Source organism: Calidris pugnax, unplaced genomic scaffold, assembly GCF_001431845.1.
Source record: "Calidris pugnax isolate Ruff unplaced genomic scaffold, ASM143184v1 scaffold15, whole genome shotgun sequence".
Classification (NCBI taxonomy): Eukaryota; Metazoa; Chordata; class Aves; order Charadriiformes; family Scolopacidae; genus Calidris; species Calidris pugnax.
This window is the reverse complement of record NW_015090774.1, coordinates 10,597,677-10,617,326: the sequence shown is the minus strand read 5'-3', so window position 1 is coordinate 10,617,326 and position 19,650 is coordinate 10,597,677. Positions and strand designations below refer to the sequence as shown.

At 38.4% G+C, this 19,650-nt stretch overlaps 1 protein-coding gene across 2 annotated transcripts in view; it reads right to left on the bottom strand.

The window, feature by feature from the left end:
- GRID2 (glutamate receptor, ionotropic, delta 2) overlaps nt 1-19,650 on the bottom strand; it is a 730,075-nt gene that overhangs the window by 95,696 nt on the left and 614,729 nt on the right. For both annotated transcript variants that reach the window (XM_014942655.1, XM_014942664.1), the window contains exons 12-13: nt 12,316-12,454; nt 1,921-2,116 (exon numbers count right to left, since the gene is read on the bottom strand). In XM_014942655.1, the coding sequence (XP_014798141.1) occupies nt 1,921-2,116; nt 12,316-12,454 (335 nt within the window). The remainder of the gene's footprint in view (nt 1-1,920; nt 2,117-12,315; nt 12,455-19,650) is intronic.

The following is a 19,650-nucleotide window of genomic DNA, read 5'->3' as shown; positions in this document are numbered from 1 at the left end:
TTCACAGAATATTTACGGGATCTACAAGGTTGGATGGAAACGCTATCGGTAGGTTTTATCTTTTTTTTTTTTTTTTTTTTTTTTTTTTTTTTACCTAAAACCAGCTTTTAACATCACATTCTTCATCTAGCTGTTTTCCTGAGCAGGACAAATATGATCTCCCCAAAGATTCTATGGGAACAGGAACTGGCAAATAATCTTTTTCTGTGTCATTTCTTCCTGTAAAGTGAAAGGAGGGAAACTGCACACACATAGGTGGATGTGCGTGTGTCAGACCTGAGCCCTTTGATAATTTAAAATAGGAAGGTGGTTGGCTTGCTCACATGCTGCACCTTGGTTTTTCAACACTATCATTTGCAAGTGCTTGTTCCTGGGAAGTAGAGGCATGGGAAATTAAAGAACCCAGATATTTCTGGGTTTGTAAGTTTTAAGATAGCAACTTCCATGTTTCCAGGAATGAGAAATCAAAGACAGTAACCTGGAATTACCTGCCAGCATGATACACTGGTTGTTTTTTTCAGCTACACATCATTAGTCAACATAGCTGTTTTTGACGTGCTCTGGTTTTTGATTCTTCTGAAACCTTTAGTGAAACTCAGGAAGGCAAACCAGAAGGAGGGCAGCTCTTGTTTTGTACAAAAGGCAAAACCCAACTTTATCAGCCCCTTACAAACTGAACTAAAATATGTTTTCTCAAAAAAAGCAATTTCCTCTAGCCAATAAATCTTCAGGCTGTCTTTTTTTTCCTTCCTTTTTTCAGCTTATGACTTTTTCTAAAGGGGTTTCAAAAGTGCAGGTCCCCAGGGCCTCTCTTGCCTCTTCTTTCATGCTGTTCAGTCCTTCAGAAGAGAAAATACGATCTCACTTATACAGAAATTAGTGATTTTTAAAACGCCAAAGAATTTTTGTTATTTTGTGGCTCTTTTATTGTTAAGAGTTCACCACTGATTTCATCATTCTTTTCAGTATACTCTTTTCTCGTACATGTTTGTATCCAGTGTGAAAACACCTGAAAATGTGGGTTTTCCTGGAAAATGGATTTTGGTGGAGACAAAAGGCAGAGTTTGTCCAGGTCCTCAGAAGTCTCTAAACCAAGTTTAAAACAAGTAAATGCGCAACTTAATGGGTATTTGCTTCACTTAATATTGACATTTTGAAGTTTAAAATAAAAATCTACAAAACAGGATGTTTCTCAGATTTGATTTAAAACTCTGAATATGAAGATACAATGGTAGGGGTAAGGTTTATGTACAGTCATTCACTAGCCCATATTCACTCTCATACTGAATCCTTTCACATACTACTGTTACTATAAAAGCCGTAGCTGTCAACCAAAAACACGGGAGAGAACTGCGTTCACAAATGTACCTACAAAAATTGACACCTGTTCCCAAAGTATTTTCTCACTGCTAAACTCACTACAGAAGGTGGCTGAGAGATGCTTTCTTTAAAGCCAAATCATCTTTTTCTGTCTGCCTCTCTCAAAACATATATGATTCAGAGTTATAGCTGAAAGCCAAGGTTTTCAGTGTCAGGAGTCTACAAAAATAAGTTAATCAATGTCTTGTATTCAAAGTGCTTTAAGCTTTGTACAGTACATTGCCGTGTCTTCTAGGGTTATAAATCCAGTGATCCTATTCCCATTCTGCATCCTGACAAATGCATTCATCTCTCATACCTATAAATCCTTTTCAGAGCAAACACTCTAGGTACTTACATTTTAAAAAGTGACTGAAAGCTACATAGCTGAGAAATGCTAATCCTCCATGTTGATGCAATGGGCGTGCAGAAATAGGTACCAGGCATGATCATTATCTGGGTGCAAATGCATCCCTTCTAGTTAAAAGCAGCAACTAAACAAATGTGGTGTTACAGCAGAGCATTTCCAATGGGAAGCGAAAAAATAAGCCATAGCAGTACCTTTTGAATGCCTGCGGTCGACTCCATGACATTGTTCTCCGAGCCGTTACTTCTGTTAATCATCCGCCACATTTGGGAATACATGCTGTCCCTCTCGAAAGGATTCATCCCTTTCACTCGGACGTGCTCATAGACTGCGGAGTCCAAGACAGTGCCATAAGGAATATCCGTCTGCCTTGAGAGATCCTGGAGAGACCTTAATTGTTGGTGAAGAAAAGAGACACAGGAGACTTGAAGCCACATTTTCAAGAGGAAGGAGATGCAGGCAAGCAAAGGGCAACACATAGGAAGACGACTGTCAAGCCAGTTTCTTTTGTTGTTTTGTCTTTTTTTCTTAAAGGACAACGTGAGACTGAAAATTTATTTTTATGGTTTAAGACACAAGGAGGAATATGAAGTGAGAGGAAAGGGTAGAAAAAATGAAAATGGAAAAAAAGAGAACAACAAAGGAGTAAGAGAATCCTGTCAACTACTGAGAGCTCTTTTGAGCAGAGGCAAGAGAGAGAAGGGAGCATTGCAGTCCCTCCAGCCAGACACAGCAAGTTCTACAGAAGTAACCGCCTACAACGGGACAGTGCCACCGCACACCACGCTACTGGGGAGCTGGAGTGTCAGCACTAGAACTCACTGAATCTAGCCCAAAGCATCTGGGCTGAGTGCTTCTATGTGCTACTGGGTCACACGGTGAAGAGCAGCTTTTCGGTGGTGTTTCTACGCTGAACTGTGCACCCATTACACAAAGCAGGTCATATCCTACATTATTTTCAGCAAAAGAAGAATTCTGTTGTGGTTTCATGAACTGTGTTTTCATCACATTTCATTTAGTCCAGTAAATTTGCTCTACCTTACATATTATCTATTCTTATCCATTCCCTATAAAAAGGAAAAATTAACCTGTGTAGAAATTTCTAGACCATCACAAATATGGCTTTGTCAATTCTGCTTTGGACTTTAAAAGGTATATTAGAACCCTTTAAAGTCTTCTTACCTCTTGTCCTTTATTTTCCTATCCTCTAGAATTGCTCTCCCATACCTTTGTTTCTTTAATGGCATTCATTAAAGTTTCAAAATAACTACTGCAATATGTCTAGTGCCTAAAACCCATTACAGTTTTCCTGGCACAAATTAACTGTGTATAAACTACACAAATCTAGCGGATGACATCTAAGGACAAATCAAGGCTGCGAGTGCTGTCCTAAAGTAGACAATAGTAATTTATAAAAGCTCATCTCAGCCACAGAAAATGCAAACACAAATGTAGGAAACTCATCAAATTCCAAGTTGTGTTTCTGAAACATGTCCAGTGAAAAATGGCCCTACAGGAAAAAAAAAAAAAAAAAAACAAGCTGGAGCGACCAGCAGTGTGCCTTCCAATGACACAGGGATGAGCTGAAGATCACAAGTTCAGAGTTAGGGGTAAGAGAAAGGAGGAGGACTCCAAGAAAAAATGCCCCAAAAAAAAAAAAAAAAAAAAAAAAGAAAAAGAAAAAAAAGAACACTTAGGATTTTCCAGGGATGGCACTGAAGAAAACAGTAATCTGATCTCAAAGGATACGTGTACCTCTGAACACAAAAGAAAGCAGGAAAAGACAAAATCAATAGAGCCCAATGGCAAGGGTTTAGAGGTTAGTTGAGTCGAAAAGAAAACCCTTTGAAATTCAGACATATAGGCTTAGAAAAACATTGAACAAGAGCTAAATTCTAAGCAGATAATATATAGCTAATATAAGGAAGGGATAAATTTAATTTTGAAGAGTAAATAACTAATGGTATTAAAACCCCCACAGTCCTCTCCTCTTTCTCCAACAAGATAGCATTCCCCTTCAAGAGCATAAGCAGCAGGGAACCTGCAAAGAATCAGTACACATATGGGATCATCAAGGGTGAGCTGCTAGATGAAGCTTTTCCTGAAACCAAATATATTGGCCTTCTATGAAAGGGCTAAGTGCCCTTTTCGAGGAAGAAAAATGTGACGCTCTAGTAGACTACAGTGTCAGGAGAATAAGTACTGCAGCTAACGTGGAATTGAAAAAATAAAAAAAAAAGGGGGGAAATATGAATGTAAACAACTAAGACATTACACTTAGGTTTAATAAATAAGCTGAAATAAGAATTGATAAAATTTTAAAGATCAGTCCTGAAGATAAGACATAGCCAACAAGTGGGTTTCTCCAGGGAAAGCACTTCAATAATCTATTACACTTTGAAATTATTAAAAAACCCCGAGACTTTCAAAAGGCCTTTATGACATCAGACAATATACAGAAGGTGGAAGTATGGACAGGCTACAAAGGGGAAGTTTAGAAATATTTTCTGGTAACTCCGGATAGCATTAGGAAAGTCAGCACTCAGCTAGAGTGGATGCTCTCAAGGGACCTCAAGGGTAATAAGAACAGCTTTTGCAGAACTAAAAGGCTGAACAATGAAACCTGTAGAGAGGGACAGCAGACACAGCTAAAGCTGAGGTGCTCTGTGCCGCCTTTGTCTCACTCTTCTCCAACAAGGTCTCCCAGGTCTCAGCAACTAAATGCAGGGTTCAAGGAGGCGATGAACAACCAGCAGTAGGTGGTCAGGTGAATCCCAACCAGAAAGGCAGGGATTGATTGAGAGCACTAGAACCGTATGGGTCCATGGGTCCTGGCAGGCTGCATCAAAGTGTGCTGAGAGGGCTGGCCAATGTCCTTGCAAGGCTGCTTGCTTTAATTCTTGAAAGATGGCGGAGATTAGAGGAGATCCCCGATCACTGGGAAAAGGAAATGTCCAAACTATATTCAAAAAGATAAAAAAGATGATTCATGGAATTAAGTCTAGTCATCCAACATCATGGAGTGTGTCCTCTCAGATCCAATTCCTGAGAACATGAAGAAGCAGCTGACTGGGAACAGTCAACATCGATTTACCAAAGGTAAGTCATGCCTGACCATTCTGGTTGCCTTCTACAGTAAAATGACGGTTTGTGGACCGACCAGAGAAATGGATGCAGTTTACTTTTACTTTAGCAAGGCTTCCAATACCGTCTCCCGCAATATTCTTGTATCTAAATCAGGTCTGGCTGGGTGGGAATACAGATGGATAAATTCCTGGTTGGTTAATCAGACTTAGAGGGTAAGTCACCTGGAGGCTGATAACAGGTACCCCAGAGGAGGTAAGCAAGCACCCTCTTGTCAAGTTTGCAGATGACATGACATCGGGGAACCAGCCGATTGCTCAACGACAGACTGCCATTCAAGCAGACCTAGAAAGGCTGGAGGAATGGGCCTACAGGAGCGGTGTGGGATTCAGCAAGGAAAAATCCCAAGCCCTGTACCTGGGGAGGAATTGCCCCCTGCAACAACCCACTCTGGGGTGCAGCTCTGCAGAAACCCACTCTGGTAGACACCAGTGAGCCTTGGTGAGAATTTCTCTCGCCGTTAGGCAAAGCGTTGCGTAGAAGGAGGTGTGTTACTGTTGAATTGACAGTCCACCTATCTGTCAAAAGCATCACTGATATAAGGCACTGGATAAATACAAGATACTATACTCATCCATTCTGTGTTACAGCTGCTGTTGCCAATATACTTCTGCATCTCCTGGCAATGCTCAGAAGTGTAACAAACTGTCACAGGATGCATATTGTAATGTCCTGTAATTGCTGTGTTATTTGTCACACATATTGCTAGAAAAGTATACAGAAAGTATTTACTGAGTCTCCAATTTCTAGTGACAACACCTAGCAAAATTGCAATCATTACAAGACTCTGTATAGCCATATAATTTTTAACATAACAAGCAACAAAGCATTTTCCTGAAATATCATTGCTAACTGGTGTATAAATGATATGTGTAGCTGCTGCTACAAAACAGTACAGTTAGAAACAGCACAAAAGAAAAACAGCTCCTCTGTATATCTTGTGGCTATAAAAGCAATCTTACTATTTTCAGAAAGGCAAACCAAAACAAGACATGAGCTGCTAGTCCAGGAGTGTACTACAAAGCAAGCAAGAGTGCCATCACACACAAAGGCATCACCAGCAGGGAAATAACAAGGAGGAGAATTATGTCGATGCCTCCAGGAAGGCATGTTGTAACTGCCAAGTCTGGCATTAACTACAGGCTGCAGTGCTCTGCTCTTTGGTGCGCTACCCTAAAACACAGGATGCCTCTCAGCTGCCCTGCTCTGCAACTCTGCACAGTTGTAGGTGCCGCTTTATGCTGCGAAAATGATGGCAAGAGGACAAGAGCAAGCCAAGTATGAGTGTAAACTCTATGGATGTGCTGAATGCTGTTGTCAGCAGTAAAGCCCCGACCCTTGGTTTGCCTGACCCTGTGCCGAGGAGTGAGAAAGAAGCTTTGCAGCCTCTGAGGTGTCCACGTGCGTATGCTGCTGCGTGGGCAAGCTGCAAACATGGAAAAGACCTATCACATCAGTGACTTCATCCCCTCACACAAACATGTCAAATGGGATCATAATATATATAACTTCCTTCAGAACCTGTTTTTTATAACCAGGAACTCTGCAGACTACTGGCATGACATTCGCAACCTAGCAGCCAAGGTACAGCAAAACAAAGAGAAATGACAAACCTTGTCAGAACTAATACAATTATTAAACCATTGAGGTTCCTTTCCAGAAGAAAGAATTTTTATAACTGCTTTGCCTCCAGTCTGGTTTGTAGGTTACATATTGTTTGATGTACCTTTATTTCTGGATTAAACAACTCATTCTCTGTTGAGACAAATACATTTAGTGGAGACATAAATCCCCAGCCTCGCTATGTCACCCAGTCTCACCACACAGCTGCCGTACCAGAGCCCAAAATAAGGAAAAAAGTAGTTGTCAAACAGATTAATTCCTATGGGGTATACTCTGATGCCCAAATTCTGATACTGTTATCCACACTGGATGGGAATTTTGTAATAGTTTTAATGATCTCAGTAAAGCAAAGCACATATAGAACATGAATAAGGGAATAACAATATCAAATTTTAAAACATTTATCTCTCTGAATTTCTAATTTTGAAGCAATAAGGCAATGAATGCTAAAAGTTTTAAAAAATAATAAAAAAGCATATATAGTTGAAAAAATTGTTATAAAATACTTTTAACTGAGCTTGCATACAGAAAAATTCTATTCATAGAGAAGTGACCATGAAGTAAGGTTACAGTCCAGCTTATTTTTGGTTATCACTTATGAAGCATTGTGGGGAAAAATGTTATGTGTGGTCTTTATGGGAAATTTTTTTCTCATTGCAATTACTGGGATAATACCAACATTATCCCATACAAATTAACTACAATATAAGGCTATTCTGAGGATGAACTGAGCCATTTGAGGATGAATTATTAACAGCTACATGTATTTTTCAGCACTTGTTGATTTTGTTTAGTATTCTGCAGCTTAATCAGGCAGCAGTTGTCAGGTCACTTTAATTTTGTAGCTTAGTACAAATTAATTACTTTGTAATTTAAAAAATTGTCTTTGATTTCACCTCAAAGAAAAAAAATATTAGAATTTATATATGGTTTTTTCCCCCTAAGCATACTCTCTTCTGTAGCTTCAAATCCTAGACTTGTAGGTAACATTTGTAACAAGTTGTTCAGATAAGTCAGCAAAAAGTGTTTATAAACAGAAATTGTAGAAAAACAAAAGGTAAACTCCATAAAGGAATAACCAAATTTCATTTTAGGTGATTGAATACCACTGGGGTCAGAGGCTTGGGCATCAAACTATCTTGGTAGGTCTGGGTTACGGATGGATTTAGGCTAGCTGTGGTGTTAGACTTGACTGTCGCACAAAACTGTCTGCAAGCTCTAGTCACTAAATTTTAGGAGAAAATAACTGATGTCATGGCTTACACTGAAGTCTGTATTTATGACTAATTTAAATAAAGCTTTCCAGTGCCCTCTTTTTTTTTATTTTTTTTTTTTTTTCTAGGACATGAAGGGTTAATTCAGTGGCAGGCTTAGGGAACAGGGCACGGTAAGCCAAGAGATTTGTGACAACTGTGACAAATTAGTAAGACTGCTTGCCAGCCAGTTTGAAGATCTGGGTGAAACACGTTAAACAAAACGTTAAAGAACATTCTGGTTTTCAGCACAAGGAAATATCTACTTCAATTACTGCCTTCTCGTGTAACTCCTCTTGCAGAAAACTTGTAGGCAGTTGTATTGAGCTGTTTAAAGCCTTGGGGATATCTTAACTTCAGGTGACTCATGGCTTAGGAAAAATGTTGTGAAAAGAACGACTAGGCAAAACAAGGATGACAAAGGCATGCTTTAATGCTATGCCTCCATTATTCAGAGGCAAAGGTCTTTGATGTATCAAAGTGGACATACTACCAAGAACATAAAGTGAACTTATTTTACGGAAGACTGCAAGGTGCAGACTCTTCCCTATAATGCGTACAATGTAAAGTCTTAATCAAGCTTCCACACTTTTAGAAGTGGATTAGATTGAAACTTGAAACCCCCTAACACTGGCCTTTCCTATGACAAATCCTTTGACTTTTCCTCTGCCCACCCCACTCCCTCAACTTTCCAGCAAAATTTCAGCGCCCATGAGAAGTTGGTGACACCCTCCCTTTACCCAGGAAAACAGCTCAGTGCAGTAGTCTGAGTGAAATTAGTGTCTCTACCAATGGACTCTAATTCTGTCCTAAAGTAATCATAAAACACAGTAATGGCAATACTGGCTCAGTGATGAAATTCACAGTATCAGCACCTGTGAGAAATAGCTCAAGACCTCCAAATTTATTCGGCATTTATCAAGAAAAGCCACTCTTAATTACTATTCATTCACATTACATTCGAGACAGTGATCTAAAGATTTAAGGAACATAGAAATAATGCTCTGCTTTGCTAACACAATGTTTTGGCATATGAAATGCTGACTGTCTTGATTTAAATGTCATCTGCAATGCAGGTCAAGAGTGAATACAAGATGCATCTAGGAACTGCTTTATGACTTGCGTGCCTCTACTCCTGATATTGCCTGTTGGCAAAAGATGAAAAGCTGAGCTCCCAAAGGTATTAAGAGTAGCTGTTTGTTTGGGAAAGGAGATTAACATCCACTCTTATTCTTCTTCCTCTACATTCATTTAAAAATTGTAACAATTTGATCCAAGTTAATCAGTGAATCAGAGAACAAATGCCATCAATTTGAAATGAAGATAAATAGCAAAGATATACTTTGAGACTCTCTAGGGAAAAGAAACATTGCACTAGTCCTCCCTGGTGCATTGCCTAACAAAATTTTGTATGTGTTTCTTCTCAAAACAGACTTCTGGAGACCATAAGGCACTGACTAGGAAGGGTGGCCCAGTCTTCATACCAGCTGAGAAAAGGAAGTTGCTAGAGCTCTGAACACACTGGCTACACATCCAGAAGCTGAAATGCAGTAACTACCAAAACGTTTCTTGGAAATGAAATGTGCCATGGGCGGCTTGAATCCTCCTATCTTTCATAAAAGATATCATAAGTGCCATGCCTTCAACAGCACACTGTAATATCTGATGTTAGCTGGAAATCTGAAATAAAAACCCATTAACTACTTGTTACATCTGTGCACACCTACTGACTTAAATTACTTTCATTTTTCTGACTTCTCTGAGGCTGGCTGGATAGCACTACAACTAGAATCTGGTTTATTTTCTTTAAATACTTAAATTCATTTCCATTCTGGCCTTCAAAGCTCCCCAAGGTACAATTTGATATGTTAAAAAAAAAAAAAAAGAGCATCAGCTTTTTTTCTTTATTGCTTATTCATGTTTCCCACTTTGCAGTAATTCAGCATGGTAAACAAACAGCCTCTCTCTTATGTGCTGGTTAAGTTCCAATTTTGGCAGTTTTGTAAACTAAAGTTTTACACTCCCACTGTAGTTAGGATAACTTCATTCCCTAATGGATACTTAACACATCTAATTACTCTATTTTTGAGCTGAAAGCGCTGTTGAAAAATGTCTCCGCTCTTTCATTCCAGGAGCTTCCAGCTGCAACATTTTCTACTGAATAAAACATTTTCAGTGACTTTGCCCATAAATAATACAGCACAAAGACCAATGTAGTCCCAACTGTACATAATAACCTCAGAATTCCACTGAGGGTTTTCTAGTGACATCATAATAAACTGCAAGAAAATGCTGAAGATGTATTGAATTATAGTTTGGGTATATTTTATTCTTTTTTACACATTATAAGAAAACCCAGACATTTGTCACAGTAATTTGAACATTTTTCTGGGCTACTTCAAAACTAGAAAGGACATAATTTCAAAGCAGGATGCAGAGTCACATTTCATATTTGTCGGGACAAATTGAATGATTGAATATGTCATTACTATTTACTTTGCATGTACAAATTCCCATGTTGTTTCTCCACAATCCTAAGTCAAATGTAAGGCATTTTTTAAAAAAAAATAATAAACTAACCTCCCTTAAAAACTCAAGATCAATGTTGACAAACATTGATGCTAAATATAATTTTAGTCCCCTATCAATTGTGAAGGGATTATAATTGGGACTACTGAGTCAAACAGTGGGGTTGTGTCAAAATACCCCTCCAGCACTCCTGCAGTCATCTCAAAGTCTGTTATTTAGATCTCAAAAAGAAAAAAACCAAAAAACCTCAATTTAACTGGTAATAGGGCTGTGACAGAGGAATTATTTACTCAGGTGATTTTAGTCTGTTTTACATGTCTTTGTCTTAGAGTGCTTAGCCCTCTAATAGATGAAAGTGTTAGCCCAGAAAGGAAGGATAACAACACTTCATTTCAAATTGGGAACAAATAAGGACTGTTAATGCCTGGGCATTTCAGGCCACAAGATATCGAGTCCTCATCCCCTCACCCAAAGAGCAGGGAGAAAAAAGAAGGGTTTCTAAAGTGCAAGAGGATGGTCCTAAGGGAAACAACCATGAGATAATCATGCACTCAAAGTGAGGGGCTGCTTCTACTCTTGGGTCTGGGCTTTGGCATCCAATGGCAAATAAAACTTGGCTGCTATTGCACTTACTTGTCCATGTGGTGTTAAAACCTGCATTGATTTAGTATGTAGAAAATCCTCACCCAGAGGATAAGTGCCTTAGTGAGACCACGGCGACTGCCTGGCATGCAGTGATGTTTGAACCTAAGCTGTGGATTCACAGGAGGGCAAGGCTCCCCCTGCCTAGTCTACACTAGTGGCTTACTGTCTTAGGGACCTTCTCCGAGACTTGGAAAGCAGCTGAACCAGGGGCAGCAAGATCTTAGGTGATGATATGCAGAAGACAGGGACCTGAATCAACAACTTGAGTGAGAAAACGGAATTTTCCCTAAGGTCAGCATTGAGTCTGACTTGCAGGTTGGGTTCTTGCCTTTCTGGAGGAAGAAACACAGCAGAACATGCCTCTTTTCTTTAAAGCCACTCTATCATTCTTGCAAACAAGGATTTATGGGAATGGCTAACTTTGTCACTCTCACATACTTTCACGGACTTGTTAGCCTCAAGATTAAAAACCTGTTATGGAAAAATAGCTAGCTGTCTCTTGGAGTGCTTGGCTAGCTAATGCCTCACTGTATTTTCTAGTCTCTGCTTTGATCCAAGAGGGAGGACTTGGGAGGTGGGGAGGTCACTGGATCAGTGGGAGCGAGGGTAACTCAGCATGCAACTTCCTAAAGTAGAGGAGACTGGAGAACAAAAGGGCACAGTGAAAGAACAGGAGACCTAGAAATGTTCCTGTGGTAGGGAGAGGTGAGATGATCTGGAAAAAAGGACTGGAAGGTGTGACACAAAAACAGTTCACCAAAAAAGGAACAGGAGGAGACAAGGACATTCACATTAGGGAGGCATGAAGCAAAAGAACCGATGGACATCAAAATGAGAACAACGTGATCTGTTAAAGCATTAAGAAAACACCTGGGAGCAAAAGGAGCAAAGATGACCACTAAATGAATTTTTATTGTTTGTTGCTATTAACATATCTTTGACTTGGAAAGAAAAGATGAATTCAGGTTTGAGCTCCCCATATGCTTGAAGAAGCATTGGGCTCCTCTTGATCCAAGTGTTGGAGCATAAGTACTATGGGATGCATTTGCATGTAAAGCATAGCCTGAAAACGCACAGCAACAATTTACACTCCCATTTCAAACACTGATACACTGGTTATCTTAAACTCAATGGCTTCTTTCAAAATATGTATGTGTGTATACATATGTATGCATATGTGTCACAGAAGAGTATGTGCCAGAGGCCAACAATTCTGATCCTGAAGACAAAGTATCTCCAGAGAGACTGGAAGTCTATGGTATACTGTTATTTTTTTTAGCTTCCAAACTACTTCTCAGGATGATAATTTACCCTTTTTCTCACATGTAAGTAGAACATTCATACATGTATATATGTTGACCCTCCTTTCCCTGAATTAATTCTTTATCCACTTACTGGATGGAGTTCTCAATGCGCGTGATGGTGAGGAAAGCTGCTAGGTTTGCCGTGTAGGAGGAGATGACAATCAAAGCAAAAAGCCACCAAGCCCCCATCATCAGTCGGGTTGCCAAGGTTGTGTATGGCACCTCTCCTCCTGTGGGGAAGAAGGAAAAGCAAGAATTTTCATTTGGCAGGCAGAAATACAGATCCTCTTTGTTCATGCATTACTCAGGAGAATTAGCCCCCAAGGTCAGCAGGGTTCTACCAAAGCAGGTTGCTTTAGCAAACTGAGCAGGACCTGGAGCCACATTTTCTATGCAATGAAAAATACTGAAGGAAGCCCACACTGCCAACCATCATGACTGTATTTAATCTCTTTTTCTATTGTGCCTTTAATTGTAATTCATCTGCCAGTCAGGCACAGTAATGGAAATAGACTTCAAGATCTCAGAATGAAAGGAGTAAAAGTAAGTTCTTACAATGTTCTTTCCTTAGAGATCTTATCTGCAAACCTTAATTAAGTTTTTCTTACATTCTTGAGAACATAAAGTTAAAAAAACCTCATCAAAACGTAATTATTTTTCACAGTTCTGTAGGCAGGCATGTGCTCATGAGAGCCATATGTATGTGTACAACTTGCTGCAAGTGAACTTGGCTATGCAAAAATAATAATAAAATCAATTGAAGAGGACTGCAAAATTGTTTTGTATTCCCACAGTTACTCTCCTTTAAAATTCAACTGCCATGTAAACAAAACATTAGCAGCAACTAAACCTACCAGGATCTGAGCTGCACGCCAGCACTTGTGTGAACAGAGCCCAGTTTAGTAAGTCATGTAAAGCATTATTTTTTATTCAAATAGCTGCCCCCAAAACATACTAGTCCAGATTCTGATTCTTCCAGTTAAAAACATATGAACTTCAGATTTTTAGATGAAGGAAAATTCATAGTTTTAAAAACTAATTTTCCTGCAGTAAAAGTTTTCTCACATCTACAAATAGCTAGGGGGGACAGGTGAATGCAGCAACCACCCGCAGTCAACAGCTCAGGATGTTCACCTGCTTCCTCTCCCTCTATACTCAGCAATTTGAAAAGTTGTCATTATTTTTGAGGTAGCTTTCTCAGATGCAAAATCTTATGATGGTACAATAGCTGGAATTTTCAAAGGCAAAAGCAGTTTGTTACAGATTCAATCATCTGTAAGTATTTTGTGCTGGATCTTCACTGCCATAAAAAAAACACATCATGTTCCCCAGCAAGTAGGTTTAATAGGAACACAAATTACAATTATTCCTATTTCAAATACAGATAATATTCAATTATGTACACAAACTAGATATTTAATCCATATTTGACTATGAAGGATCACCTTACTGTGTTGTTCAAAGTTTGTCCTACCTATACAATACATGGGGAACTCTGCATCACCATACAATAAACAAATTGGAAGCTTTTCTCCTACTTCATTAGTGTGGGGTTGTACCGTATGTGAAATAATAACTGACTCCATTCATTTATATTTTTGGTATATAAGTACTGAAGTACGCCTTTTAAGAATTGCAGTATTGAAAGACAAAATCTATATTAGACCTATGTAGTTGGAAATAAATTTCCTTTTATTTCCAAGATGCCACGTAATTATCTGAAATAAGCATCTACTGATCAGATTGGGAGATATTATTTCAATATAAAGACTTTAAAAGATTAACATTAACTTCAACATTTGAAGATTTGGTTTTCTCTCCCACATAAATTTTAAATGAATTTAAATAGAATATTTCTACTTTACAGGTTTTTGCAATGTCTTTGGAATATTTCATTTTAAAATGATTTTTAATAAAATGAAAAGAGCAGACAGCTATATCAATTTATCAGAAAAGGCTGTTTGTCCTTTTAACTTTCAGGTGTCAATCTCTGCAGACAATCTTTGTATTGAATTAAAATGGGTAGAGTGAGAGAGAAAAAGCCAATGGTCTCATCGACATCCTTGCATTTTCAATTTTCAGCTTAATGAGTAAAACTTTTTTATTGAAATGAAATGTCAGAAAAGAGAGGAGCACTGAAAGTCACACACCTGCCTTCTAGTTTTCAAGAGAGGATGCTGTGCGACAAGTGACCATGAAAGCCATCATAAACCCCTTAGCCACAGCATTCTCCTCCTGTCCAGACAGCGCAGTTTTCCCACATGCTGGTAAGGTTGTTCCCACTGTTCACTGCTCCTTTTCTTTTTTAACACCCATGTTAACAACAGACTTTGAAAACACTGTGAGTGTTGGTCATCCCAAGCGCTTTTAGTTCACCCAGGTGTTTTCCTAATTCACACTTACGCCTCGTATCTCAACAGTCAATAAATGAAGCTTAAGGACAAAACTTGCATCCACGTACACGGAACACATATCAAAATAATTCATCACTCCTGCCCCTGCTCTAAAATCTTTGCAATGATGCTTCTTAGACCATCATTTCTAAAGCAGGACTGACACTGCAACTGCATAGGTACATGATTTTTAAGCAGTACAGGCAGGGGTACTCCACTTCTCTCAGTGAAAGAAAAGAAGAAACAAAAATCAGAGGAGATCTTTTAGTGCCATAGTATCATTTCTTTGGCATCTATTAGGAGACTTAATGTGACACAGTCTTGTTCTATTGTACTGTTGGCTGAAACACTTCCTGCACCCTGACAGCTCACCTTAAGAAACTTCTTCCCTCCTTTCCCGCAATTTTGTTTCTAGGGATAAAACTTCCCAGAGTTTTCTTTCAGTCCAAACTTGCATGTTTTCTCAGAGCAGAAGAGTACCAAATAATTCAGGAGAGCAGCAATCATCATTTTCTATTAACATTACCATGAAAAAGAGCTACAGATCTAACAGCCGCTGTTGTTGACTGTAGTTTAGTATGCAGCAGGGACAGCATGGAAACCTCCCAGGGCTCTTCTCCCTGATATCTAGTATAAGTTTCAGGTGTATGGACGTCTTTATGGATGACAGCAAATTCTAGTTACGAGGGGCTATGCACAGGACACACAGTACAAGGGAGGAGGGAGCCAAGAAGATAAAACAAGTCTTACCCTGCTGTTGTCTTTCGTATCATGCCAGCAAAGCTTAATAACCCCTAATGGCAAAGGGGACCACCTGGTGCCATGTAAACAAATGTTGGTGACCAGAGTAAAAATTATCACACCTCGTTCCTGTAGCAAAATTCATCAATGGGACTTAACATTCTGGTTATAGAATCATAGAATCATAGAATGGTTTGGGTTGGAAGGGACCTCAAAGATCATCTAGTTCCAACCCCCCTGCCATGGGCAGGGACACCTCCCACTAGAGCAGGTTGCTCAAAGCCCCATCCAGCCTGGTCTTGAACACTTCCAGGGATGGGGCATCCACAACTTCCCTGGGCAACCTGTTCCAGTGTCTCACCACCCTCATAGTAAAAAATTTCTTCCTGATATCGTATGGTTACAATAAAAATACTGCTGATGAAGCATGCTAAGCAACACTTAAAAATACTGAGATCCACTCATGAAACAAATGGAAATCAAAGAAGACACACAGCAGTCCTGGACCTGCTTTGTCATCTTAAGAGACAGACATCATATAAATACAGAGGGTGCGTTATTCTTTAGGCTTGGCCCTTCCAATACACTGGCAGAAGGGTATAATGCAGCACAAAATGCTCCTACCTCTAGATCGCCTATGTTGTGGCTACAGCTCCTAGTATAATTCAGCTAACACTTTTGATATATACTAAATATCATTAAAACATTCTAATCTGCCTTTAAAATTTTCAGATTGCATGTGCAGGAAGGAAAAGATATTTTCCAGGGCAAAAAGCAATCTTATTGGGAGTTTTCCGAAAGAGTTGAATTACCGTAGAAGTGACAGTGAAAGAAATTACTTTTAGTCCTCCCACTCTCATCTAATGCAACTCTACTTCATCAATCCTAGACCAGTTTAATGTTGGCATACTTCAGATGACAGGCTTAGACTGCAACTCATCTTATGAATTTTTGTTTATTCTCATTTCTTTCCAAGTGCTTCAAGCTAAATATCAGAGGGTAAGAAAAATAACGCATTGTCTTGACAGTGCAAACAATATAATGTGTAATTATGACAGAACTAAATATGAGGAAAAGCCAACCTTAGAAGATAAAATGTGAACCTATATAATTCCCGTACAGATTTCTAATGCCCTTTAAGTTATTCTCCCTTGTTAGCAGCAAGTTTAAAAGTTTCTTCAAGTCAAAAATTGCAAGAGAGGTTTACAGGCAAGAAGGAGGAATGAAATAATGAGAAAAATGGGCAAAACAGGGAAATTAAAGATGATAGCCTGCTGAGATCTTGGTATTTTGTAATTCTAGACCACATTTGAATAATTCAAAATGCATAGGTTGCTTTTCCAAACATCATCTCAGAGATTTGTCAATGGCTTGCCTAAAGAAAAACTGTTCATCTGCATAGTCCAGAACTATGAAAGTGTTTCAGATAGAAATGGAAAAAACCATTTTTTGTGGACAAAAAGAAAGCTGAAATGTTTCTTGGAGAAGTCTTAACCACAGCTGGCATTTCTGAGATCAAGCCTGTGGCAGCCATCTTGCTGAAAAGTGATGCAATTTTTGTTACTAGTCATTCAGGCATTAAATGTGCAACGTAAGTTCTCTCTCTGATTTAATATCAATTTAACAACTTCACTGGGAATGGACAACATTTATAAATAAAATTAATTTGCTTAACATCTCAAAAATAATTTTTTTCCAACTACTAAACTAAATAGCTTGGCAGCATAGAGCCCGCGATGCTGAGAAAACTCGAACTTGCTTATTGAGAACAATAACGACTTTTGAAGATTAATCATTGAAATGTACTTTATGAACAACTACACACAGAGAAAAAAGCCAGAAAACACCATTATTCTATGTCCTGAATTTGGTAACTCTACTAAATGATATTTCTGAGGGTAGTTGAGAGCTGGACTGGGAGTCTGTTGCAGTTATTCCATATGTGAAGAGAGAGGCTTAGATGAGAAGACCCCTAGAACGGAAACTATAAGAATCATGGCTTGCAATTTCTATTTGTGATAACTACAGCTGCCAGGGAAATCCCAAAGACTAGGTTCTTCTTACAGACAAAATTAAATTTGTCACCAATGCTTACCATCAAGACTACCCTACCATCCTTACTTTAAGAACGTATCTCTGTTGCGAATAACTTTGTCCAATTTCAATCATTTAAGCTGCAATAGTCTCTGCAGTGAGCTGGATTTCTACGTAGGGAGTTTTAGGCATATTTTTTTCAGATAATTTTGAGAACCATGAGAAAGATGTTAATTGTTTATTTTGTTAATTCTGTTTAGTAAGTCTAATAATGTCAAACTTGAGAACAGGAACCTTTATTGTTCTTGGAAAAGGAAGGTGAAGAAATAATAGGGTGGGTTATCTGGGGACAGATTTTGGTTGTGGTTTTTTTTCTTGCAAAGATTCTGTCCACATTCAGTGAATTATTGGCCTTTGGAAAGAAACACAAAGGACTGGGAGTTGGCTGCAGTTTAGCCTTTAGCTTGTTAGAACAGTCACATCAATTATGCTGTGCATCTGCAATTTCCATTTGCACAAATATAAAGTGTAGAGTTCTGTTGCAAACAGTTTAGATCAATGTATGTCTTACGTTTTCTTTGTGAAAGGGACATTTAATAGAGAGTGGGTGTTAAGGGGAGTAGTTTGTATTAACAAAGAGGCAAAGGCATTTTATATTTTAGCTATTTTTGCAATGAGAAACAAAACCTTAAGTTTGACTGAGCTCTGTTATCTTTACAAAACTCTGCAAAGCAGAGCTCTTCAAAGGCAGAATCATTCAGGGCATTAGCTCTTGCTATTGTTCTGTTAAAAACTTTCTTGATAATACAAAATCTCTCCCATTTTCAATTGGAAATGTTCAATGCAGTATAGGACAAAAAAAAAATACTTTACAGTCAATGAAGCCTGTACCTGTTTCTAACAGCTGTGAAATAAATGCGGCTTGGAAGTTGTTGGAAACTCTCTGATCGTGAATTTTAATTCCTTTCTTTTCATTTCTCACCCATACTTTTTCATTCTTCCTTGAACTGTGCAGAGTGCACTCATTTCCATAACATATAAGTTGGCATGTCATAACCTAAGTTTGTAGTATTACATTGTGACCTGAATTAAACACACATTGACCACAGCAAGCATGACAAGTATTCTTCAACAGGAGAATACAGCCCTTGAATAGGTAACTCCTTCCAAGTAAGCATGTAAATCAGTGGCTAAATTCCCTAGGTCTTGCAAATATTGGCAGATTGCAGGGGACTGAAAAGTAGGGAAGGAACGGAGCATGAAGCAGGGCTGGTAGCCAGATTCTACAAGGTCTGGACAAGTTCAAGAGCCAGCTACTGCTTTTATTCATCACACCACCTGTTTCTCCCCTAAGAATTTTGTTTTTATTAAAATGTAGTGATTTTTTTTTTTTTTAGATTTATATATGAAAAGATACATTCATATATTTTGTTTCACTCACAAAACATTTTTTCAGGCTTTACTTCCTAAAGAGAGAGCATTGCATCCAGGTATTATTACTACCATTATCATTAATACTGCAACAATATTCCAAATAGTAAGTTATAGGAATTGGTCTTTTTGTTCACTGGAAAAAGCCACTTCCAAAGAGATGTTTAAAACATTAAAAACTGTTAAAATATTTACAGATGTTCATATTTTCTTCTATTTACCATAAAAATAATTTAGTGGAGCCATTGTAAATTCATGGAAATGTTGGTATTCATTAATCTTAAAATTTGAAATATTAGATAAATTTTTGATATCTATCTTCCTAGCATATAGAGGAGACATTGATAGAGGAGACATTTTCATGTGCCTACTCCAACAGCATTAGAACTCTTCTGAGTTAATAACTAGCCTATTCTTTTTGCTGAACACAAGTCCTTCATATGTCAAACACTGTGCATAAAGGAAAAACCACACATACTCTATCTGTCTATACTAAAAACCTCCTTGAGTATCCTCTGTTACCAGCTTCCAGCAGCATTCTGTCTCTTCAGGTACTATTCAGTGTCTGGCTCAGGTGTGGCTCCCAGCAACATATTATAAAGCATCCTTTCTGCATGACACTGGTGCACTTACCATGACCATGCTTTGGCTTCCTTTTTCCTGTTACTTCTCCCTCCTTCTTCCATATGATTTTGAGAAGGACTGTTGCTTTACTCTTTGAGAAATACTAATATTTTATATAAATATATATCTTCAATACAAGGCTTTTAATGGAAATTCTGGGACTCTTAAGTGTCTGTCTATATTTGTGAAGTCTTTCAATTTGT